Here is a 26746-nt window from a genome sequence, read left to right on the forward strand (position 1 = left end):
GACCCATTAACGGCTAGCCCTTGTTTAGGTGGCCAAAGCTTGATTCTAATCTGGTCCACTGCCCCACCATCAGTTTTTCCTGGCGCCAGCGAGCAAACCGAGAACAGTTGCTCGAAATCAGTAACTTATCAGTCAATCAACATAGCAGTCTCCCTCGACAGCAACAGAAGAAAGGAGAACCGACAGCTCAGTGATCAACATCGACCCCCTCCAACATTATATATTATCATACTATTTTTTTCTGCCCTTCCTCTATCACCACCACCACCCTCTTTTAACTTTTGTGCTACCAATCTTGAGTGTAGTTTCTTCACAGAGTCAACACACGAGAGGCGTTTAAGCGAAAACGGAAAGCACACACTGGGAAAAAGAAAATTCGATACTCTTTCGTCATTTCTTCACTCACCACCTTGGATCCTTCTTTTTTTTCCCTTTCTTTCTTTCAATCTCCAGCTTTCAACTCGTTTGTCCTTCGACGTTCAAATTTATCGCATCTTTTTGCGGGGGGGCTTTTTGAGCTGTTGACTCACCTCCGCCGGACTGCTTGCTATTGAAGCAAAGCGGAAGGTGGGGCAATTTTTCAACCCAGCAAGCACATTAGTTATTTCTATTAAGAGTTTCTACAAATATTACCGCCATAGCAACGGGAAGATGGACGCTCAGGTACGTACAACACTTTAGGATACATTTTTAATTCTGAGAACACATGGACTTCTAACGGTTTGCCGTATTTATAGGTGGAAAATGCCGTTCAGATTGCGTATAATCCTGGTGCCGACCCACAAATCAAGAGACAGGTCTGTATAGGCTATAGAATTATTTCGGAGCTCTGCTCGCTCATGTGCAGAAGATGCTGATTTGAGAACCGTAGGCTATGACCTTTCTAGAGCAGGTAAAGCAGTCATCGGATGCCTGGCAGGTCTGTCTCCCCTTGTTTGCACGGGATCCGAAACCCACCGAGATCGTTCGCCACTTTTGCCTTGACGTCCTGAATATTGCCGTTCGGCGCCGGTTCCATCAAACCGACGACCAGAGCCTCAATTACATTCGGGAGACCCTGATGGATTATATCAGGCGGTCATACTTTACAGGGTCCGGCGCCCCTGACTCCCCCGGAATTCAAAACAAATTGACACAAACTCTGACATCTCTCTTTGTCTCCATGTACACGACAACCTGGGGAAGCTTCTTTGATGATATGCTTACTCTGACTTCTTCCTCTAGTGAGGCTAATGCTCAGGGGAATCGAGACAATTACTTGGGCGTAGTGTTCTTCTTGCGCATCGTGGCTAGTGTGCACGAAGAGGTTGCGGATATCCTCGTCCCACACACTATGGAGGAGGCCCAGAGAAACACTCAAATCAAGGATGTTGCTCGTGAACGTGATGTGAGAAAGCTAGTGGTGGCTTGGCAAGAAATTCTGGCCCAGTGGAATGGGAGTGATAAAGGCATTGTAGAGATGTGTCTAAGAGTTGTCGGTCGATGGGTTAGCTGGATTGACATATCGTTGGTTGTCAATGAAGTCTTACTCGGAATGCTGTATAACTTTATACTCGGCGAATCTAGAGTAAGAGACGCTGCTATAGTGACTTTGGCCGATATTGTCGGAAAGAGGATGAAAGGCACTGATAAACTAGAACTAATTGTCTTTCTGAAGCTTGGGGAAATTGTGGAGACCTTGGTCAATTCGCCTGCGTTGCAAGCTCATGGGCAACCAACATACGACCTTGAACTTGCCGAAGGTGTGGCCAGACTAGTCAATAATGTGACGACTGATATCTTGAGAATATTGAATGATGTAAGTTGTTCCGTAATTGCTTTTGTTTATTAATCCATGACCTAAACATTACCGCAGGATTCTCTTGATATCCAGGTTAAACAACGGGCTGAGGAGCTTTTCCAGCCTTTCTTTCCGTTTCTCCTTCGCTTCTTTAGCGACGAATGGGACGAGGTTTCGCATGCCGTTTACCCCTCTATGCTTGACCTTCTTAGTTTGCTTAGAAAGGAGAAGCGTATTACCGGGACTCTTTCGCATGCTCATAGTCTGATGCTATCACCCATACTTAATGCGATTGTTTTAAAAGCGAAATATGATGAAGATTCAGTTTGGGGAGGTGAAGACGACGATGAAGCTGATGAGGCCGAGTTCCAAGCACTCCGAAAACGATTGAAGACTTTGCAGGACACTGTTGCCGCCATTGACGAACAACTTTACATCAATACATTATCCAGCCTTATCGGTACCACATTTGATAGAGTGGCGGAGGGTGGAGTTGCTGCTGCTGATTGGCGAGAGGTTGACTTAGCCATGTACGAGATGTTTCTCTTTGGAGAATTGGCTATGAGGAGCGGTGGCATGTTCAATAAGGGGCGGCCACAGGGGCTAGCGGCGGAGGCTCTAATCAGCCTAATGATCAAAATGATGAATTCTGGTGGGACTCTTAGATCTGAGCCTTCCGGCGGAGGTAGTAACATTTTTATAGGTATCGTGGCGTCTTCACATCCGGCTATCAAGCTCCGATATATGGAAACAGTTGTTAGATATGCGGCATTCTTTGAAGTTCATACCACTTATATACCAAAAGCTCTGGAGAATTTTGTGGGGGGTGTGCACGACAGCCATGTGCGCGTCCGAAATAGGTCATGGTACCTCTTTTTTCGATTTGTCAAAACTCTTCGCCAGCACATCGGTGGGGTTGCCCAAGAGGTGCTGGAGGCAATTAGCGATATTCTCGTCATAAAGGCTGAATTGCCGCAAGATGCCGGAGACAATGAGATGTCATCAGACGATGCACAGGGTGAGGATGCTACCTTTGAGAGCCAGCTGCATCTCTTTGAGGCGGTCGGTTGCCTCTCATCCATAAAATCCGTCGCACTTGAGAAACAAGTGCTTTTTGTGACAACAGTCATGACCCCGTTATTTAGGAACATGGAAAGTACCTTAGAGGCGGCAAAGCAAGGCGATGCCCGGTGTGTGTTGCAAGTTCATCACATCATGATGGCTTTAGGTATCCTGGCTAAGGGCTATGCCGACGGAACTCCTGGCCCTGGTGTTTCCGCCTCTGTACCTAACGAATTAGTGGTTCGGGAGTTTGAAAATGCCTCAGAAATTATTTTAGTGTCCCTAGAGTCTCTCCGTAACTGCCCAAATGTCCGGGATGCCGCCAGGCGTTCTTTCTCTAAGATGGTAGTAATTCTGGGACCGAGGGCTTTGCCTACATTGCCAAGGTGGCTTGAGGGACTCCTGGCAGAAGATTCAACAGCTGAAGAGATTTTGGTATTCCTGAGACTTTTGAAACAAATTGTTCATGGATTTAAGGTATTTTTCATAAATATTGTTGCAATAGCTTTTTGGGGGTGCTAACTTTGGGTATAGTCGGAGTTTTATGATATTCTGAATTCTCTGCTCACCCCACTGTTAAACAAGGTATTTAGTTCTCTGGGACAAGAGGCAACTGGAACCGACGATGAAATCCAAGCGGCAGAGCTGCGGAAAGAATACCTTGACTTTTTACTTGTTATTCTAAACAATGACCTCGGTCTTGTGCTCGTCAGCGAAGGTTATACTCTACGAGCTTGTCTTCTTCACTAGCTAACTTGCTTTTAGTCAACCAACCAATCTTTGAACAGCTTATAGGGACAGTTCAGCATTTCGCCAAAGAGGTCAATGACCTCCCGACATCTAAGCTCGCATTTTCTGTGATGGGGAAAATGTCAATTGTCTGGGGGCCTGCTACCGACTCTGCGAAGGAACAAACGAACGGCAACTTGAAAGAACAGCCACTTCCTGGATTCGACACATTTATGATTAAGCGTTTCTCATCCCTTTGCTGGGAGGTTCCAGCGATGCCTGGCTTCCGTCCAAAGGATGCTCAAGCAAAGATGGTTCTTGGCGAGATCGCCGCCCTACAGAATATTCTTTACACTAAGCTCGGGGAAAACTTTATTCAGTATTTAGGAACTGTTTACTTTCCATCTGTCAACCTCCCCCAAGGCCCTGCCGAGGAGTACCTGGTAGCGCTCAGACAGATGGGGTTCAAGCCCTTCAGGAGTTACTTTCAGGTAGACATTCAGTGCACGTGCGATTCTGGGGAATTGATTTGCTAATGAGCGGAAATTGTAGAAATTCATACAACGAATCAGTGGCGGATAGTCAACTCCTCTTTTCCCTCGCGATTAAAGGCAACCGGATGTCTTTAGATTGCTTAATTATTAATCCTTGTGTGAGAATCTTTCCGCCAATTAACTCTCAATTCTCTTCGTACTCGTTAAATTTCTGTCCCTGTCTTTTTGGTGTCTTGTGATTATTTTTCTTTCTTTTATATAGTTCTCAAAACTCTCTAGGTACAGCTAGACGCGTGCCCAAGACCTGCTATTCTTTTTCCTTTTTTTCTTCTGGTGAAAGTGGACAAAATAGGGTTATGATCTTCTCTTCGCCGTCCGCTTTTTCTTATATTTAATCCTAAAGAACGGCTTTTTTTTTTATTTCTTTTGTCTGCAAAGTTCAGAATAGATTTTGAGAAAACTGTTGCTTGATCCTGTTATAATTTTTTTTTCCTAGTTTCGGTCTTTTGTGTCTATTATCCCATTGATTCTGAGGGTTTGGGTGATTGGTTAGCTGTTTCTATCTTGGGGACTTTCCAGCTGGGTAGGGATTGGTGGATGGTGGATGGATGGGTGGATAGATAGAGGGTAAATACAGGTACCGGTACCAGTTAAAATATTACTGAACTTGGGCTGTGCAGCAGAGTAGACACCTTTTTTTTGGTCTGTTATGACTCAAATTGACTTTCCGAGGAACACGATATTTCAGAATCAGGTTTCACAAATAGTTTGAAGTGCCGTGCACGTTTTGTAAATCACGCTATGTCAACACTCCAAGTGATTTCTCATCAATACCATAAACCAATAGAAATATGGGTTTCGAGTATGGCACTGGGACTGAGGAAATTGATATCAGGAATGTCAACAAAAAAAAGAGAGCTCTACCAGTGGTAGTCTGACATCATCGAACAGGGTATTGCTGCTCTACTTGTCGTGATTCTAGGATGATATCCAATTCCTTCCTCATTTGGCATCATATCAAGAGTTTCTCAGCACGTTTTTTCACGCAAAAGAATTCCACTAACTACGCCTACATTTCACTTGTGTTGCATGGAACTTGCAATGGAGCAAGCATTGCATACTTACAGATCTCACGGTGTATTCCAGCGTTTTTATGTTTTGACCTTTCGGTGTATGGGTTGGGGTTCGGAGTTTGTGTAATTGGGGTTTGAGTGGGTCAATCGGGACAAAAAGGCAACTGACGGAAGTAAAGTGACTGCCATGCAGGTGCCGGATCTCCGCAAACCATAGTGGGAATGTCTGTTCAGGCAAATACTGAGCGAATACCGTCGCCTAGACTCCTAAGTTCCTTTCAGACTCCCCCGGGTCCTGTTTTCTTTTTTACTAGTACCAATTGCTCCGCCGTATAGTGCTGATTGGGCAGTCCGGGTCCGGCCTTTTGGTCTATTTTGTGGGGGCAGGTTCAATTCCCCCTACTGGGTAGTGTTAAACATGAGGGGGAGGGGGTGGGGGGTAGCGCGAACCTCAACTCGAGCAACCACTGCCAGATATTCTGTCGGCCAGTGGTCAGTAGTAAGGTTGCATGTTTGGTGAATCAGTTTATCTGTGTGCTCGGGGTATGTGCTGTATTGCGCTATATGACACCACCTGTCGCCACAAGACTGTAAATCGATCATGGAGTATCACTCGCGCAAGGTAGTGTTCGAAACTTATGTTCCTTTTACATCCGAGATGGAAGTGACATGCTCTTGAGTCAATGCAGAGAGATCCCCACCACTAATAGTTATCAGGGACTGCTCCTACACGATTCCCTGAGCGCCTTATTGAAACAGAATGTGAGTGGCGACTGCTCTGTCCTTTAGCGCCCCACCGAAACATAATGTCCCGCATTAAGAGTGCGTGTTCCGAGGGCTGGAACGTGACATGTAGCGCACGTGCACAAGTATCGTGATATCATGGTTCGACGGTTTGACCACGAGCATATAAAGGCCGTCGTTCCCCCCCCCCCTTCCAGCGGACAACATAGCAGCTCCTTTCCGACCTTGTTTTAATCCCTTGACAGGGGTTTCGGCAGAACACAATAGTACCTACATTATTTTTGCAAACTGCCGGCATTGGGCGTGATACGTTCGTTCATTTCTGCTCGTTAATGCCCCTTGCCGTGTGTACACGTGAACTGTGCTAACCACAGAGGTTTTTCGTATCTAGCTGACCAAGGAGCCGGATTTGGGTACGGATTTGGGAATTGTGGGATCACATCGATTATGTTGCGACTACATGGAAGCCAGCAAGCACTTTTCCGCGAGGTCCCGGGAGCGCCAGATAGATATGCCTGATATGCCTCTATAGACCAGTCCAGCGTACAGGGCACCTTCTCTTCGAAACATCTACATGGAAAGCCCGGTTGCAGTTTCTCAGTTGTTTACTGCTACTCGTTGTTCTACCAACTATATGGATTTTTTCTCCAACCTGACAGCGTTGTCCATGGTATCCCCCTGGCACTACGTGGCATATTGTGGCACCCAATTTTGAAAACCGGCAATGGATTTGCTATGCCTGGAATCAGCTATCGTCCTTACCCACGAGACTGGACGACAGCAGATAATGGTGGTGCGAGTGCCAAACTTCAGGGACTGCGTCGGAAACCCAAACCACTGGCCCGGCACCTCGAGAAAAAAACAAAAAAGCCACTTACGTACATGATTTTACCGGCTGGTTGCAGCTGATATATAGTGCCTGGGCTCACTTGTATCCAATTACCATGTACCCTCATAAAAACCAATGCGGACCATAGCTCCGAACTCCTCTTTGAAAAGAGGATAAGAAATAGTTTATATTTGGCCAAACTTTCAGTTCTACTCCATAAGGCTGCAGATGAAGTAGCTACATGGGGTCAAGTATCTATATATGGGCCATCCATGTGTCGTGCATCAACACATCAGAACAGCCAGTTACTCAATTTGGAGAAATTTCAAGATTCATAAAGCTTAGTTCCCTCCTTGATCCCATTCCCCTCTCTCCCTTCCCGAGATGAACGGTAGGGAGATGGAGGGGTAACCTGCATAATGACCAGGTTAGAAAAAAGCTAACTGAACTGTCGACCTATGCACGCTATAGATATGGCAGATCATTGATTTCATTAACTTCGTGATCCCCCCGATACTCCCAAATACTCCGTCTTGACGATCAAATAAACTAGTCCCAAAGGCCTGTTGAACCGATCCGAGGATTTAGTGCTCGCATTCACAAAAAATGTGGGTGCTTTTTTGCACGCAGGGAAGGGGAAAACCTACCAAAAACAAAAACTAGTCTAAAGATACAAATCATGTCGGGTTCAGTGGGTTCAGCACAAACTGGATGCTGAAAACACTCAGGTGTTCCTTATCGAGGTGAGGTTCGACGTGATGAATGGTCCCCGATTCGTTCACCCCCAATGAGCAGATATTTTCTTGGCCCAACTTTCGGTCACCGTTACTACTAGCGCGGCCTACAATCAACAGACACCACCTAACATTAGTTCTTTTCGCTTTATCATTTATTATCGAAGAAAAGGATACGAATAGAGATGGCACGAAAAGGGAATGCGTCACTTCTGGAATGTGAAAGAGAATGGCAACAAGGGCTGCTTTTTTTGTCTCGTTTCTCTTTACGCTTTTTGATGGTTTGGTGGTTCCTATATCGTCTCTTGATAATCCACAAAATCTCCTCATCTTTACCGGCGAGAATTGGAAATTTTTTAATAAGGGCGTCTTTCAAGTTGGCCAGGTTTTCTTCGGGCAGTGCGGTGAACCCCTCGTAGCCGCCAGCAAATGCCGTCCAATCAACGTTCTTTCGCAAAAATTCCTAAACGAAACAACCCATCACTCAAATCAGTCCGAACCCTTTACCGCAACATTTTGATCTCGAGAAGAGAGGGCAGAGATTTGGTGATGGATGTTTTCTTTTTTCTTTTCATTCTCATGCTGGAAGAGGGATGCCGGCAAGGAAAAAAAATGTTTTTTACTGACACGAATTTGAGAGTATACGCCTTCGGATATGCCTAAACGCTTCAGGATCTGGTCTTTCGAGTTGGCCATGAGGGGTTCGCGAGTCTGTGCACACAGGGGGAAAGCAAAAAACAAATCTCGAGGGGGAAGTTCTTAGACTAAAAGGCCGGAGAGAGAGGGGGAATTTGACAACCCCCCCCCCTCTCTCGGGGGGGAACAGTGGGTACTAATTTTCCATGTTCTTCTCAGCTTGCCGCCAAGGGGTCTCGTGATGGGTTGGTCACAATCAGAACCCTCTTTTCCAACGGATGTGTTTTGTGAGTGGTGAAACGAACGAGATCGAGAATCGAAGAATGAGGCTTTGATCTCTGTGGAAGAAAAACCACCTAAGCGCAAGGGGATCTGCAACCGAATGTGGACTAGCCGAAAGGGGACCGGGAGGGATAAGGTAAGAGGGCGCAAAGAATAAGCGGTAGGGGGGGTCCTGACGAGTGAGAAATCGTGACCTAAGTGATTCTTTTCCTGTTTTCTCTTCCTTCCCCAGTAACATACAGTAACTCACACAACACTTGCACAATGCGTGTACCAATCTGATGTGGTGCGCACAAATGTTGGGAAGAGAGAGAGAAAAAAAATAGGGAAAAAGAAAAAGTAAAGAAGAAAAAAAGTCGCTCCGAATAGAACGTGACCAATAAACAACAATTTTGTAACGTTTTTATTTTGTTTTTTATCCTGCCTTTCACTTTTTATGTTTTATTTTTTTTATTTGGGGGTTGAGAGAGAGGGGAAAAAAACGCCCTTGCGATCCTGAATCCCGAAAAGAAAGCTATGAAAATTCATCAATGGGGGAATGGGGGAGGGGGGTCGGAAGATGTGTGCGTGTGCGCGTGTGCGTGCGTTTGGACGGTGCAGTAACGGTAAAGTAGAAACTCGCAAAATTAATGATCCCTGGTTGTTATGCTGTACGTGCGTGCAGTTCCGAGCGAGCGGCTGCCTTTCAGTCAGTCTGCCCCGTCCGTCTGTCAACAACGGAGAGCTGAGCAGAGCAATTCGCTTGTCATAAGATACAGCGGATATACAAGAGATAATTTACCGTACCTTTACCGAAAGGCGGGATGATGATGACGATGATGGTGATGGTGATGGTGGTGATGGTGATGGTGGGGAAGGGTGGGGGAGGGGGGGTTGGATACCCACAGGAGAGTTTTTTTTCTTCTTCTTTTCTTTTTCTTTTTCTTGGCTGTGGAAAGTTGGATTTGGTTAAATGCAGGGAAAAATCGATGGAGAGCGAGCGGCCTGAGGTTTGGCTTGAAAACGGCTGAGCTATGGTATAAGAAGTGTTAAAATGCCTATAATTGTTATTATAAAAATAGGCAAGTGTTAACAAGATTGTTAGATTATCGATTGTGTGACCACTGGAATTCTCTTTTGAAAGGAAAACTATTATTATGGAAGCAAACAAGGCTGGTGAGACAAGAAATGAGTGTATTTTATATTTGATTTTAAGTATTACTCAATATCTTGTTACTTATTCTATACTAGGTATTATTTGATATCTAATCAGTTGATTTTATTACAAAATTATTGAGTATGATAGGCAGAAAGATATATTTAAAGTATACCATATTCTGAACTTGGAAGAGTAGACATCAACAGGCAGATTTTTAAATACATTTTATTAAGTAGTTACTTCTCTTTAGTTTGCACAATACTACAGCTAGGAAGTACAGGAATTAGCTAACTAGCTAGTAATATATGTAGAGCTCTCCTAATAGTTTTAATTTTATTATAATATTATGATAGTTTAACTCTCAGGCAATAAACTTGAAGTTCTAAAAATTGAGTAAAAAAGGTATCAAATTATAAGAGTTGTAGTATTTTATTCTAAAACTAACTGCTTAGATAAAAAGAAGAAAAATTAAGTTAGAAAAATTGTAAATATAGAGTAGATATCAGACTATCTGTTTGGTAGAATCCAACCTATAATCAATATTAAAAGACTGAGGCCAGAAACTTTAATGTGAAAGGAGTTTTATTTGGAAAGAGTTGAGAATATTACTTTCATTTATAACTGCTAAGAACTTGGAGGGAAAGAAATATGGTAAATGAATAAAGATTTGTGTAAGAACTTACTATATTATTAAGATCTCTTCTCCATTACTTGATGATATCTGTTAAGTCTTACGGGTACTTTAATATTTAAATCTCCATTTTGAGTACTTATAAACTACAACTATTTATTATATAATGAAAATATTTCACTATTTTATACATCCTCTGTTTCCACTACATGTCTGATGATTGAAATCTATTTCCTATTTAGGAAGACTTGAATATTACGGAATTTTCTCACTACTTTTTGTATCTGATTCTCCTAGTTGGTGGATTATACCATTACTTTTCATCTTCCTATCATATTAGGAAACTGTTCTTAACTTTTCTCTTGAGATCTACCCTCTTGTGATCCTCTTCCTGCTTCTTCCAATATCTCATAGTATTGGTTTTTATCTCAACTCAGGCTCTACTTTTGCTCCAATCTCACATAATATTAGCATAGTTGAGTTTTCACTGTTTCGCTACACCAAATAGCTGGGAATACAGTTAGCAGTATGTAATTGTAATAAATTTCTTCTCCACCTCTCTCTAAAGAAATTAGGAGTTGTTTTAATTTCCTCAATAGGCTACAGTTAATCTTGGTGCCATTCTCTTCTTTACTACTGACAGGTAGTGGTGTCTCATCTATCAAGTAATGGTATTTCTCCAAGAATATAAAACTACATGAGTGATTTAAGAAAATACCTGAGTACATTGGGGATATCAGGAGACACCTAGTTAAGATACAAATATGTTTTCAATAGTTGCTTCAGTATTTGGGTCAACCCCTCCTCTCTCCTCTCCATAGTTATAGTTAGCTGGTATAATACTACCATACTTCTGCTTCTTATTCTTGGAAACAGTTGTCTCCTTACTTTTTAGCTTTTCCTTGCCCCTGTTGCTGGACTATATTCCCATAGGTACAACCTTATTAAGTGCTCAGGATTTGTTATTGACAGATTTTTTTTTTTTTTATATCCAGTTTTATTTATTTTTAAGGCACATGGATCATGTCAACTAGTGCTATGTAGACCTAAACCTCCACCCCTGTCTTGGTCCTGGCAGCGTGAAGAAAAACCCTTAAACTGAAGTAAGTAAGTAGAAAAAACTCCACTTAGCAGTAACCCATAGTACACACTGTCAGAAAATCACATCTAAGTAACCAAAATCAAGAAAATCCTCTGACCCAACAGATGACACTCCTCACGGTACCTAAAAGAAAAACCCCCAAACTAAGGAAACCCTAAAACCTAGAGACTTCAGTCTAAAACCTCATGGCTTAGGTGACTAGATTCATATAGCCCCAGAAATCCAATAGCTAATTCTGAGCACTAAGTTGGATAAATATATCCATAGACATATAGTCTGGTAGCAGGCGTGAGAGGGAACCAGGAAGTAAGGAGATAACTTCCTCCAAAACAAGGCCCCAAGTATATGGAGATGTAAAGGAACTCAGGCCATCCTCCAAGGGGTGCTGGGATGAAGAGTGTAAGGCCTAGCAGAAAGAAAAGAAGGTCAATAGGATGCTAGCCAATAGTAGAGTGTCAGACAGGAGGGAAAGATGGCATATAGTAGTTGAGTGGGTACCAGCTGGGGGTAGAAAGTAGGATGGTAGTGGGGTACCAGCCGATTGAACTGAAGAGAGAAGGGAGGAGGAGTAGATCTAAACACTGAAAATACTATCGGAAATGTGTTTGTATCTTAACTAGGTGTCCTCCTTTATTTCTCAATGCCTCCACGTATATTACTGCATCTCTCATATAGTCTCTTGTTTCCAGAGGGATAGCACCACTTAGTGGATAGGATACCACCACCTGTAGGGGGGAGAGAAAAAGAGGGTGGCAAAATCGATGATAGCCTATTGAGGAGACTAGAGCAATGGCTAGGAAAAGCAGGAGAATCCATTGTAATTGTATACTACAAACCATATTCTCAGCCGTCTATTAAAGGGAAAAGCTGAAAACCCAATGGTGCTGATGCTAAGTGAGGCTAAAGCAAAAGTGTGGTAGCAAAGAAAGCCAACATCATGAGATGTTGGGAGGAAGGAGGGAGGACCTTAAGAGGGTAGACCTCAGGAGGAAAAGTAAAAGAAAAGTCCCAACAGGATAGGAGAATGAAAAGTGGTGGCCTGATCCCATCTCTGGGGAATGGACCAGATGTGAGATGTGGTGAGTGATTCTGTAGTATTGGAATTTTCCTAAATGGGAAATAGGTTTTGGACACTGGAGGTGTAGTGGAGACGGTCGATGTTGGTTATTGATTAATTTCTGTAACTATATGAATCCAGTTACCTAAGCTTATAGTTTTGTACTTTAGTCTTTGAGTTTAGGAGATTACTTTTATTTAGAGTTTTCTTTCTGTATATACTTGAGAAGTATTATCTGTTGGTTTTAGAGGGTTTCCTTAGTTTGAATAGCTTGGATGTAGTTTTCAGGTTGTTTACACTGCAGGCTGCTGCTTGGAAATGTTTTTTACAAGAATTGCTGGTTAGATACTAGTGACTTTAGGTAAGACCCCTTCACCTTCAAGCCATAGGATCTAAGAATCAGGTATAATATCTGGTTACTGGTATTTATCTTTCTAGTTTAACAGTTTTTAATCTGACTACTAGGGCCTAGATAGAAGTAGAGATTTTGGGTCTACATTGTATGTACTGACATAGCCTTTGTATTTTAGCTAGTCTTAGAATATATTAAATAAATGAGACATTTCTTTATCTTCATTTTTTTCTATTTTTTATACTCAAGTATTCAATAGTATAATAAGTATGAATATCTTTCAGCTCTGAAAACTTTTATACTACTTTGAACTTAATTTATTAAATTATTTATCATAAAATAATGTACTACCTGTTATGCATATTAGAATTTAAAAGTACAGCCACTTGTCATAAGTGTTTGTGAAAGCTTAGTCAGCAGCCTCACTAAAAAAACAAAAAAGCCAGATTGCAACCAGTAATCGTGGTGCCGGTTCAACTCAACCCCTCTACCAAAACTTCCTGTTCTATAATTTAATCATGGTTTACCGATCCAGATATGCCAAACCTGCTGCAAAAAATAAGCCTCCTCCAAAGACCTCCTGAAGAGAAATGACCAATATTGAAAAAGGCATGATTATTGCCTTTTTCTATTGTTATTGTAACATCACCCTAGTGGCTCAAATTATTGGCCAGCCTTGGACAACAATTAAAGGCTTCTCTGCTCAAGCAAGTGAACGGCAATTACTGGATAATATTCCTCATCCTGGTCACTCTTACCTCCTTACCCAGTGACAGTATCACACAATTCTTCAAGCAGCTAAGTCAAATCGAAAAATGATAAGAGTGGACTTCTAGGATAAATTGGAGCCTGACATATCACTTTCTACAGGTAACAAAAAAAAACTCGGAGTTTTGTACTATACTGAGAGCCCGTAACATCATAACTACTATCAGGCTGAGTGTTAGGATATGATTTCAGTTAACTAATTTGCAATAGTAGATAGAGTACTCATAGAAGCCAATATAAAAAAATGTCTAGTTAAATCAAGATCCAGACTCAAACCTGAGCATGTTGCTAAGAGATGGAAATGGGCAACTGCTCATAAAGATTGGATTACTGAGATTTTTAAAAGAGTTATCTGGAGTGATAAATACAGTATGGAGAAATTCAAAAATTCAAGGCAACAATGGGCTTTCAGAGAGTCTGGAGAGAAGTAGCTGGCTGAGTGTATTCATCCAAAAGAGAAGGATAAGGAAATTTCACTCATGGTTTAGGGGCACTTTTGGAGTAAAAGTAAAAGTCCTTTGGTTCCTATTACTCAAAATATCAATAAGATCGGGTATGTTAGACTTTTAAGAAAACATCTTTTTTCTGTTATTCATTAAATGGTTTTCTTGGGTATACAACTTGAAGATATTCTTTTTTAGCAGGATAATGCTCCTGTTTATAAGGCATATAGTGTCATAGATTGGCTTGAGAGAAATTGTATTCAGGTTGAGGAGCATCCTCTATATTCTCCTGATTTGAATCCTATTGTGCATGTATAGGTTGAGCTTAAAAAGCAATTACACCAGCAATATCTAAGAATTGGAGATACCCCAGGATGGAAAGAAGCTGTGAAGAGGAGGCTTGTACATGTATTACCACTGGTTTGGGAGACAATTCCTGAGGAGTTTTTTGAAAAGTTGTGGAAATTAATACCAGATAGGGTAGCTACAGTTTTGGAGGCAAGGAGAGGATATACAAAGTACTAGCTAGTATTATTTCTATTTCTATTATACAATTTATTATGGTATATTGTGGTTGATCAATTGATTGATTGTTCACTATGGTTGATTGTTCACTATAGTTGATTGTTCACTATGGTTGATCATTCATGTGCACAATTACCGGTTGCAACCCTACCACAGTACCCCACCATGGTATGGCACTATTGCTAATTAGACAGGTTTCAGATTATGAACACTTATGACGAGTGGCTGTACATAGACCTCCTAAGTATATACTGAGAAAATATTATTTCAACATCCCCTTTTAGCCCAAATGTGAGGCCTAAAAGTTGTTTGCCATGCTTTAAACAATTTTATTTTGATACTAAATTTAAAGAATTGGAAGCTTACTTATAATACTGTATATATTGGTACTATCTGACAGACTAAAAGCTGTTTACAGGATATATGAAAGAGGACCTTTAGTGACATCTAGAAAGATATTAAGAGGAAAATGGTAAAAAGTGTATGAGATTATGGAGCATTATGTTTAAGCAAATTGAAAGTGTCTTCAAGATAAGGAAAGATTTTATACAATATTATAAATATAATGAGACAGCATTATTATCAGAATAATCAATATATGTCTGCATTAATTGCTATAATAAAGTAGAATTATTAGAAAGTCTACTTGCTGGAAAGGTTAGTATAAGAACTTAAATAGTAATATACTTGTAGATACTCTGATAAGATTCTCTTGAAAGATATTAGTTTAAGCATTAACTTAACTACCAAATAGAATGCTGTCATATTACTAATACCTACTGAACTATGGTCTGATAATCTAGCTGGTACCTCCATATTCAGAAAGGATAATTAGTGTAGTATTCATATACAATTGGCATAATTAGACCAAGACTATTTGATAAAGAAATTGAAAACTACTTATTAGAAATGTGGTATATACTTTTAAATAAATAAAGTACTTTGGTAAATCTCTGTACTTGACAGGGAAAATGTTCTCTATATCAAACTGTGTTTAAACAGGTATGAATCTATTGATTTAGTTAGTAGTTATATAGTTAGTAAAGTTGATAGATATTGTCTTTTAATACTCAAATATAGTATATAAATATTGAAGTATTTCTTTAACTATGTGACTTAACAAGTAATAGAGAAGAGATCTTATTAATATAATAAGTTATAATAAATATTTACTATAATTCTTAAAAATCTTTTGTGCTCTTAAGTAATACTAGTAAGTTATAATATTACAAGCCTTTTTGGACAAGTTTTCTTCTATAATAAGGGATTTTTCAAGTTGGCCTTAACAAATCTTAACTCACTTTAGAGTTGTCTACTATCTAATAGTACCTTCTTTTATGCTATTTATTATTTATTAAGTTAAATAGACTTTTTTTTAAAAACTCTAACCTTATTAAATATTATTTTACTAGACTTTTCTGAGTTTGATTATAAAGTGATTAGTATATATGTTGAACAGCTATGTATAATAAAACTTAGAAAACTGTATACTAGAACTTCCTATACCTTCTGTCTATTATAATATTCAAATCTGAGCTGCTTTCTCAATATGCTCCTCTGTTATAAGTAGCTATTTTAAAGAGATTGTGTTTTTAGAATTAACTAATATACTGCTAACTTCAGATAGATATTAGTTATCTGTATTATTCAACAGCTACTTCAAATATTATGATAGGTATCATTGTAGATTATTGCAACAAAAATGTCCTATGATATTTGACCTACTATTAGGTATATGGAAAGTGTACAGACTCTTCAGTAGGGTAACTGCACACAGACCCTCATTTACCAGAATTGCCAATACCTCTCTCCAGCACCATTCTAAGTCTCACACATCCTTTATAAGTTTTTGAAATATTGCATCCCATACCTATAATATCTATTCAATGAAGCCTACTTCATAACACTATATATATCACTGCTGTCTATCTGACCAGAGAAAATGTTTATAGAATACTAGTAAGTACCCATGTGTTACCACCCAGGATCTTAGATCATGAATTAAGAAGTCAAAATATTATAGTATTAAATTACACAGACAGCTAGTAATAATTGTTTTACTGGTATAAGTCATTTGTGTTATCAGAGTGTCTCCTATCACAAAGTTATTTATGACTTTTAATGAAAATATAGGATTTCTGAAAAGACTTATTACTTTTGTAATACTATTTCGTATATTATTACTTAACAAAACTTTAAGTTTGTAGAAATTAGGATGTTGGAAAATATTACTACATATACATAGCTAACAGTAAAGACCTTATTTTCTAAGGAAATATTAACTATATCTAAATACTATATCTAACTTTGGTTGATTATCATAATAAAATTCTAGTATAAAGAATAAGTAAGTTGTACAGGATAAGTTAGTTGTACAGGATAAGTAGTTAAATGGTAATATTGTCAGCTTTAATAGTTAGAAATGACTAGAGATTAAATATTATATTCACTTGATTCATTACCTTAACTGTATGGAATTGGATTTTATAGGTATCTTATTACTATGTATAATAGCAAGTTTAATAATGCCCTTTCTGTAGATTGTAATGTAAAAATCAAGTTTATATTGTCTAAAGAGTAATATTGTTGACTTGGATAGTCAGAAACCAGAATTGCTAGAAATTAAATATCAATTTCTGTCAGGCCCTCTCTTTAGCTCCATAGAATTAGAATTTGTGAGTAGTCTTTCAAAGTATGTAATGGTTGACTTCAATGAACATATTATATATTCCATAATAATTATGTTATGATACATTGAAATGTGAATTTCAGAGTTAATGTTACAGTGCTGACATATTGTCTTGGCACAATGTGCTTGTCTTAGCATGTTTGGTTACATGATTGTCCTTTTCTGAAAAGCTTATTTTATGTAATAGATATATGCGGGGACCTTAAGGTACTTCTAGGAAGTAGAATTAAAGTAATCTGTCGTAGGTGCATTAAGTTATTAGGCTTCAAAGTTAGGTTTCCTAACTATGTGTGGAAAGTAACAGGTCATTTTTGTCGTGATAATCTGTAACTACTGCTACAGTACTCCAAAGGCTATAGGGGACAGATAACATAACAATACCTATCTGATAGCCACTGTATATTGGTTAGTTCTGGAAACAGTATCCCTCCACTCGCAGAAGTAATTCTCTAGGAAATGAGGCAGACTAAGAAGAAGCTGCTCAAACTCAGAAGACCTAATAGGTAGTAGATATAAAAGTGTTAGCAGTATGTCCATCAAGCCTGCATTATGTATAGGTATCTAACATATAAGTTAACTACTTTGTAAATTTAGAAGAGACTATTGGAACACTTGTCAATTATATTAAAGTTTCAGAAAGATATCTATTTGGCTCTATAAATCAGAGACTGCAAGTTAGAAGGTAAAAGTACATCCTCCAATAGTGAAAATTTTATTTACATGAGTACAAAGTTGTGTGAAAAAATTCAGGCTCAAACAGTATTTGCATTTATTAAGACTAAAGATTATTACATACAGAATCAGGAAAGGTACTTTGTTGTTAGGTGGAGACAATCTGATAGACTTCAGAATTGTCTAGGCCAATCAAGATTCATTTCTGCAGACAGAGATTGTCTAGGAAGGCTTGAGTTTGCTCATTTCATTTATGGCTACTAAGAGCGAAGTAAATTCAGTAAAATAAAATAGAATTGTAAAACCAGCTTATATGTAATGATCCCTCTTTGAATAGTTAGTGCTTGGCACCGGGGAATGATACTTCTCTTCCTGTCTTCTTCTTATCTTTGTCTTGCGATAGCTCTAAGCCTTTGCCTACGTTACCGATAGTACAAGACCCTTGTCTTCTACCGGGAACGCCTATCGTAAGCTTTCTCTAACTCTTCTTCATAAAGCGCCTTTCTTGGCTTAACGATAACGTTGTAATAAAGATAAAAATCGTAAAGGTATTTTATATTCATTAAAGTAATAAGTAGGAAAAGTACTCAGAACAAAGCGTGAAGAACCTATCTTCCTCGGCCTCATCGGCCTCCTTATATAGTGTTCGTCCCGCCTTTAGTCATGTGACCTAAGTGATCACATGCTCAAAACCCATGACCTCATAGCGAGGTCATGTGCGAAACTCATAAAGCAATCACAATGCAATAAACAAGTCATATGACTCGACTGAGTCATATGCACGAAACCTATGACATCATAATGAGGTCATGTGTCAAACATAAATCATATGCGCAAGGCTTGCCTGTAAGGCACACTCATAAGGCATACTCGTCAGGCGCATATCCCATGACTTATACTTGAGCCATGTGCGAAAGCATCACAAATCCCACACATAACTAATCATATAACCCGAATAGGTCATATGCGTGAAACAATAACATACCTGTGACTCATAACCATGTGTCACGTAAAAACCCTTTCCTCGCTAAGCCACGTTCGTGATATTAGCTCCCCTCCTCCTACGCCTGAGTCCCATCTGGCTTTTTCTGCCAGTTTCAATAGTTCCTGTCCTGCCGAGCGCATCGTCCTTCTCAGCTTGTGGAACTTTTCATCTGCCATCCTCCATCTGACCCTTACCGATTCCAGAGTCAGATTCGCCATCTCGATCCTGTGCCACTGATTGTCGTTCAGCTGTCTAAGCTCCGCGATCATTTTGTCGTTTGCCGAAATTCTGGCCTCGGCTTGGCCCAGTTGTTCTCGGAGTCCCCAGATCTGCCTGTGTAGGCTCCTGACATCCGGTTCCATGTCTGCCGAGGAATTTTGGGCCCCTCCCTCCTTGGACCATGTCCTTGCGGCCTATGCCTTCCTGGCATCTTCTCCTTCCAACTCTTTTCTGCTTCCATCCTTCTGCGGGTAGAATCCCGCAGATATTTTTTGTGCCCTGTGCATCCTGCACCCATTTCTGAAGCATTGTTGCCAATGCTTCAGGACGTGGTCTGGGCGTGGGCCACGCTTTCGACATTCCCTCGGGAACCATCCCGAGCCTTCCTTGTCGCCAAAATGTGTTTGGCACCCGTCATCATAGCATACCGTCCATGACATGGCGTTATGCTGTGCTTGTCTTTCCCTTTCCTTGAGTTCTTCGTCGGTTGGCCTCATGAATGAGTATTCGGGGCTGGTGGGTGTGGTTTGGCGGGGGCTATCGCCCCAGCCCTCGTGTTGCTGCAACGGCGCGGGAGTCTTTCCTTCTTCTTTGTCTTGGTTGAACGTGATCGTCACCTGGGCTGGGCTTGCCTGGGTATCACAGGTGGAAGGTAGAGATGGCATCTTGTGCGTTTTCGAAGTTGTGTGCGAAGTACCAAGTTTTATCGTGTTCAGGAGAATATCCTGTCCACTTGGCTCGGTATTGGAGGTGACCGTGGAAGAAGCGGGAATCGACTATTTCGTCGAGCTCATATTCTGGTTCTCCGTCGAGTTCGATCGGAGGGGGAGGAATAAGTGTTTGTAAAGGAAACTTATTGTCGTTGTGTAGTTCGAGGAGTGAGATGTGGAATATATTGTGTATTCATATTGAGGGGGGAAGGTCGAGTTTATAAGCTCGGCTGCCCACTTTTTTCAGTATCCGGAATGGTCCTATTTTCTTGTAGTCCAATTTCTTTGATGGTCGTGTTGTATGAATATTGCGTGGTGTTAGCCATACCATATCTCCTGGTCGTATGTTCGGATCTGGTCTTCGGTGCTTATTGTATTGTTCCTTCTGTCGTTGTTGTGCTTGACTCATTGCGTATTGTAATGTCTCGTGTAGTTTCCCCATATCGGTTTTATCCAGTATTACATCATTAATCATATGATATGTGGTCTGACTTTGTGGATGTTGTCCGTAATTTGCGAAGAAAGGTGTCGTGCTAATTGTTTCTTGCTTGCCATTGTTGTATGCGAATTTGGCCATAGATAACAGCTTGTACCAATCATCTTGCTGATAGTTGACCTAGGCTCTTAAATATTGTTCGAGTATCGCATTTACCCGTTCCGTTTGTCCATCCGTTTGTGGGTGGAACGCTGTGCTCATTCTGTTTTGTATTCCCATTTCTCAAGTTTCTTTCTTCCATAGTCCAGATGTGAATAGTGTTCCTCGATTGGTAATGATATTCTTTGGGAGGCCGTGAAGTCGAAAGACCTCTTGGAAGAATATTTGTATAAAATCCCTCGTGTTGATGTCTTTTCTAACCGGAATGAAATGACTCATTTTGGTGAGGCGATCCACTACGACCAAGATGCTATCGCAATTTTCCGATGTTGGTAGGTCCGTGATGAAATCCATAGTAATTGTTTCCCATGGTTGTTCTAGGACTTCGTTTGATTTTAGTAGTCCATATGGTGTGTGTTTAGCCGTTTTCGTCCTCTGGCATATGTCACAGTTTTTGACATATCGTTTGATATCTTCGCGCTGTCCTGGTCAATAGAATGACCTTGTGATAAATTCTGTAGTTTTAGCCGTTCCTCCGTGTCATGCCGTTCGGATATCCTGGTGTTGTCGTATGATGTCTGTCCTTATCTCCTCTTCTTCCGGGATCCATTGTTTTCCATCGTACCACATATTTCCGTCCTTCCATTGGCATAACTCCAGTGCAATTCCTTTCATCTCCTTTTTTCCTTCTTCTAAGGCTTCTCTTATTGCCTGGATTGTTTTGTCTTTCTTGTTTGCCTTCTCAATTCCTCTTTCTTCCTTTGATATGAATTGGATAACCTCTATTGCCTCGAAGTAGGTTTTTGGTAATAGGGTCCGTGTTTTTTGTTTAATCCTTTTGTCTTCTTTCATTTGTGGTTTGTCGCTTGCAATCCCTGTGAGAGCATCTGGCTTTCCACTTTCTTTGCCTGGTCGGTATTCGATTTTGAAGTTGTATTTGCTGAGGTGTTCCATCCATCTTATCTGGCGGTCGTTCAGTTCTTTCGTAGTCATGAACGGCACCAGGTTCTTGTGGTCGGTTAGAACTCGGACTGGATGGCCGTTGTTCGAAACATATCTTCTCCATTCTTTTAATGCTTGAACTATTGCTAATAGTTCTTTCTTTGCAACATCGTAGTTGCACTCTGCAGGGGTCGATTGTCTTGGATCGATAGGACACTGGCCTCTATTTTCCATCGTCGCATTGTTGCGATAGTATGCCTGAGCATACATATTTTCAGGCATCCGTTTCAATCATTGTCCTTTGGTTTGGGTTGAAATGGACCAATATGGGTGCCGATGTTACATGCGTTCATATTGCATCATATGCCTTTTGTTCCGTTTCTCCCCATTTCCATTTCTTGTCTTTTTTCGTTAGGTTATGGAGTGGTTTTGCAAGTCTGCTAAACCCCTCTATGAACCTTCGATAAAAGTTGCAGAATCCCATAAAGTATTGGACATCTGTTTTGTTGTTTGGTTTGGCCCAATCCCATATGGCTGCTGTTTTAACAGGGTCGACCTTGACCCCACTTCGATTGATGATAAATCCAAGGTATTCTGTTTCTTCCTTATGGAATTCGCATTTTGTTGGTTTGATCTTCATTCCTGATCCTTGTATTGCCGCCATGATATTGCTGATATCTTTTTGGTGTTGTTGTATGTTTTCCGAGTATATGAGTACATCGTCCAAGTATACGATGCAACATATGTCGAGGTACTTATTAAGTACCTTGTTGATCCATCTCTGGAATGAAGCCGGTGCGTTGGTTAGCCCGAAGGGCATAACCAAGTATTCGAACATTCCGTATCTTGAGGCTAATGTAGTCTTCCATTCGTCTCCTGCCTTGATGCGTATATTGTGGCAGGCGTCTTTGATATCGAGTTTGGTGAAGTATTTTGCTGATCGTAGTTGGTCCAGTGCTTCCCCAATCAAGGGTAATAGATATCGGTCCTTCTTGGTAACCGAATTGAGGGCTCTGTAGTCCACGCATAGTCTGATTTTTCCGTCTTTCTTTTTGAAGAATAGTATTGGGGATCCTCCTGACGCGAAAGCGTCTCGGATCCATCCTCTCTTTAGGTTTTGCTCGATGTACTTCCTAAGTTCTTCGAGCTCTGCTTCCCCTAGGGGGTATAACTTCTTATAGGGAATCTCTTTTGTCTTTCCTGTTTTTTCGTCTTTGTCCAGCTGAATTTCGTGGTCGATTCCTGGTCTTCGAGGTGGTAGCTCCGTACCTTCCTCTTCTTGGAATAGATTTGTGAATTGGTGATATTCTTTTGGAACCAATTCTCTCTATCCTTTTTTGCTTTGGTATTTCTTGTCCTGGATTGCTAGCTCTGTGCTAATGTTGATTTTTGCTAGAACCGCTTTTTCGTCTTCGTATGTCCATTTGAGAATTGCTGTTGTATCTCTTCTTCGATAATATCGTCCAAAGGCTTGTGCTGTGATCTCTTTGATCTCAATTCTTTTTGTTGTATCCAGCTGGTTTTGGTCCGTACTTCCCAATCCCTTGTTTTTTCTTATGGTTTCTTCCAGTTGATCTACTTCATGCAGATCCTCTTTGTTGATTTTTTCGATTATCAACTGTGCGATTCGATCGCCTTTCTGGACTTGGTAGTCCTCTTGAGCTAGGTTGGCCAGGACCACTTTGATTTCACCGGTATAGTCGACGTCAATCACCCCTGCCATGGTCATGAGTTGGTGTTTGACTGCTAGACCACTGTGGAGTGCTATTCGTCTATAGGTGCCTTCTGGGAGTCCAATGGCTATTCCCATCGCTATCGTTGCCTCCCCGTTGGCCGGTATCTTGATTCCTTCGTTGGCATATAGGTTGTGTCCTGCTGCCCCTTTGGAACCCTTGGTAGGCACTTTTGCCTCTTGGTCCAGTCTTTGTATCTGGACCCTCTTGTCTTGCCGCATCTCGGCAAACTTTGCATGCAAAGTTTCTTCTTCCGCTTCTCCTATCGGTATTGAGTAGACCACAGGTGAACTGTTGAGACATCGTGTCGCACATAGTTCGCTTGTAGAGGTCATCTTGTTCTCGTTCCAATCAATCGTCGGATTATGCTTCCGTAACCATGGCATCCCTAGGACTATCTCATGGTTCTTCAGATCTGCCACTTGAAAGGTTGCTGTTTCCCTATGGCTGTCAATGTCCATGGGTACTGTCGCCGTATGGATTATAGGACCCATAGTGCTTGGTTTTCTATCCGCTAAGTAGACCTGTCTTGCTTTCTTCGCTTGTTTGGTGTGGAGGCCGTATTTGTCGCATATTTCTTCGTGGATGAAGTCTTCAGTGGCCCCCGAGTCGAGCATTGCATATATTGTTGTTTCTTCGCTCTCTCTGTTGTATATCTTCGTTTTAATCATCACATGATCTCCATCTTCTTCTCCTCTTTGCGTGTGTAGTGCCGTGTAGTAGTTCGCTAATTTGATGGGTTTTCCAGGTCCACGTCTTGGGTTTCCCAGACCACCGTTTACTGGGGACCCTCTTCGTTTTCCGCCGGTGAATCCTCTGCTATCATTTCGCGGATGTTGCTTCTTTTCTGATTTTGGAAACGATTATTTCCAGTAGCTCTGTTTCTCTGGTATCCGTTGTCCAGTCAGCTTCTGCATTCTCGTATCTGATGCCCTACTTTTCCACACCTTAGGCATAGTTTCCCATTCATCCTTCTGGCGTATTCTTGTTTAGACAGATTCAGAGCAGGCCCTGGTCTTGACTTGTCCAATTCCATCGGTTCGCCTGCTGGTAATGCTCGACTTTCTCCGCGAGGTGCTGGCAGTTTGAAGGTCCTATCCGTATTCCTGGATGATTGGACCACTCTATGTGCTATGGTATTTTCCGAGTTGCTCCGAACCATGTTTAATTTGCTTTCTTTGTCGATTGCCCATCTTGCAAATCGTTCGGCTGTCGTATAGCGCAGGTCAGAGATTCCCCATGCCTCTCGGAGTCTCTCACTGCAGTTCCTCAGGAGGATGATGTAGAGAGTCGCATCATCAAACTCGGCCTTGTATTCCAACAGTCGACATTCGTTCCAGGATGCTGAGAACGTTTGTTTTCCTTGCTGGAGCTTTTCTAGCTTTCGTCTTGCTGTTTCTATGATGTTAGGGTCTCCTAATTGTTCAAAGAGTGTCGCCTTGAACTCTTTGTACGTGACCCATTCCCTTTGTTTCCGTCCATCTTGGAAGGGCATGATCCATTGTCCCGCGAGTCCTCGGTGTAGAGATTTCAGATATGGAATCTTAATTTCATCATGGTGATCTCCGTATCCCTTAACTGCAAAATATCCCTCGCATTGTGCTAAGAATATTCGTAGCTTATCTTTGGCTCCTTCGTATGCGTCGGGCCACTTTGCTTTTGGTCGTTGGATATTTCCTTGTCCTGTATTTCGCGTGGTTGCAAGAAATGCCTGAAACTGCTTTTCAGTCATTCCAAGTATGCTGGTTCCTGGTGCCGGAGCGGCTGGGGCCGGTGGCCCAGGCACTGCAGATCCCGACATTCTCTCGGGTCGTGGCGTTCCAGCAGGAGAGCTATCGACTGGTGATCCTTTCTCTGGGGTTACTGGGCTTGCTTATAACGTGTTCACAAGGTGCTAATCACGTTATTGGTAATAGATACGATAGTTGGCAGGTGGCCTGCTCTTCCAGAGAGGAGGCGAGAGCTGAGAACTAAAGGAGGCTTCGAGGGTGTACTGGGGAACAAAGAAGTAACCGTTCAACCAAGTATATTGAAATACTGTCTGTCGAAATCTGCCTTTTCTATCGTAGAAACAGGCGGTCTTTAAATACACAAATCTGTTCATGTCTAGCATGAACGAAACTAATCAAAGGTATCAAGCGATACACTTTGGTAAAACTTCTTAAGTATCAAAGCGATACTTAAAACAAAACATAAAACAAAACCAAGTATCAAACGATACTTAAAACAAACCAAGTATCAAAGCGATACTTGAAACAAAACATAAAACAAAACCAAGTATCAAACGATACTTAAAACAAACCAAGTATCAAAGCGATACTTGAAACAAAACATAAAACAAAACCAAGTATCAAACGATACTTAAAACAAACCAAGTATCAAAGCGATACTTGAAACAAAACATAAAACAAAACTAAGTATCAAACGATACTTAAAACAAACCAAGTATCAAAGCGATACTTGAAACAAAACATAAAACAAAACCAATAACCGAGTACCCGTACCGGTTACATTCCCCAAAACAAAACAACTGTTTAAACAAACAAAATCTAATAATCATCAAAAGCGGATTCCGAGAAACTCATGGCTTCAGTTTCCGCAAGAAATTCCTCATCAGAAGTATCATACCAGGGGCAGGAGGAAACTCTAAGGAAACATTTAGACTCGAAGAAATCTAAATCACAGTAGTCACGAATACCAGATTCGTGCTGTACATCAACCCAAGCATGATCACAATCAGGACAGTAGTCAATCCAGAGGATTTCGAAATAGTCTTCAAGTTGGATAGCATCGCGGTTCAACAACAGTCCAACAACTTATTGTCGCTGCCTCATATTGAGCTCCACATAGTTTGACATCGTTATGGTATTCGGATGGTGATTGGTGACTAGATAAAGTTGTCGAGGGCCTGCTCCATAGCTTGATTCTCCTCATCGCTGCTTTCAAACTCCGACTCAAAGTGTAGTGCCCAAAATCCATCTCTAGCTTCGAGTTCTGCGTGCCATCGCTCAGTTTCTGGCATTGTAGGTGTCCAGCACATGGTGATATAATTGATTGTTGGGGGGAGGGATTCATTTGGCATGTTGTCTTTCCACCATTCGTTCACCATATCCATAGCGTGCTCTAGTCCCTCTAGTGGTTCCCAACTGTTTTCGCTCGTCAGATATCCTTTCCACTTCACAAGGAACTGATCATTTCCATGCCAAAGGCGGTGGTCTCGGATTTCTTCAACTCCCCATTCATCTTTCTTTTCAATGATGATAGGTGCGGGTCGAGAGTGGGTTCTTCCAGGGAACTTGGAGTCGTCATTTGGGTGGAACCATTTGACAGCAGAGGCGTGAAAGACTGCAGTATTGCGGCGGTACATGCATCCATCTATCTGGACAGTATAGTTCTCTGTGTGCTTGTCAAAGGATATGACTTTGAAGGATCCACGCCATCGGGGTTGCAGTTTCTTACTGCGTCCAACATTGGTAATGAACATGTTACCATGTACCATGAGCATGTTTCCTGGTGAGATGGGGATATGTTTGCGTCGTCGTTTCTGGGTAGTAGTGGTGCTTCGGAATCGGGCAGCCTTAACGGCTTGGAAGGCATCATTCCGAATTGCTTGGTGGCGGTTTAGATGGTCGTCAGAGGCAGGGACTGAGGAGTTCTTAAATAGTGTTGTAGGTAGGAGGGGGTATTGACGGCCAAAGACTGCCTTGTATGGTGACATTCCCAAGGTATCTGAAAATCCGGCATTGATATATGCCGCGAGCTCAACAAGGGCTGGTTCCCAGTTGGTTTGTCGTTCATTGATCATGTTCCTAATTCCGGTCT

At 41.3% G+C, this 26746-nt stretch overlaps 1 protein-coding gene; it reads left to right on the top strand.

Annotated features, from left to right (window-relative positions):
* Window positions 1-303: 303 nt before the first annotated feature.
* Window positions 304-4107, top strand: GSTUM_00009705001 (uncharacterized protein; the record flags this gene model as incomplete). XM_002840862.2 has 7 exons in its annotated part: window positions 304-663; window positions 738-797; window positions 872-1798; window positions 1856-2432; window positions 2484-3319; window positions 3377-3560; window positions 3608-4107. The coding sequence occupies exons 1-7, from the start codon at window positions 652-654 to the stop codon at window positions 4105-4107; spliced, it is 3096 nt and encodes a 1031-aa protein (XP_002840908.1). The 5' UTR covers window positions 304-651.
* Window positions 4108-26746: the final 22639 nt, after the last annotated feature.

This window comes from Tuber melanosporum (assembly GCF_000151645.1).
Source record: "Tuber melanosporum whole genome shotgun sequence assembly, scaffold_6, strain Mel28".
Lineage (NCBI taxonomy): Eukaryota > Fungi > Ascomycota > Pezizomycetes > Pezizales > Tuberaceae > Tuber > Tuber melanosporum.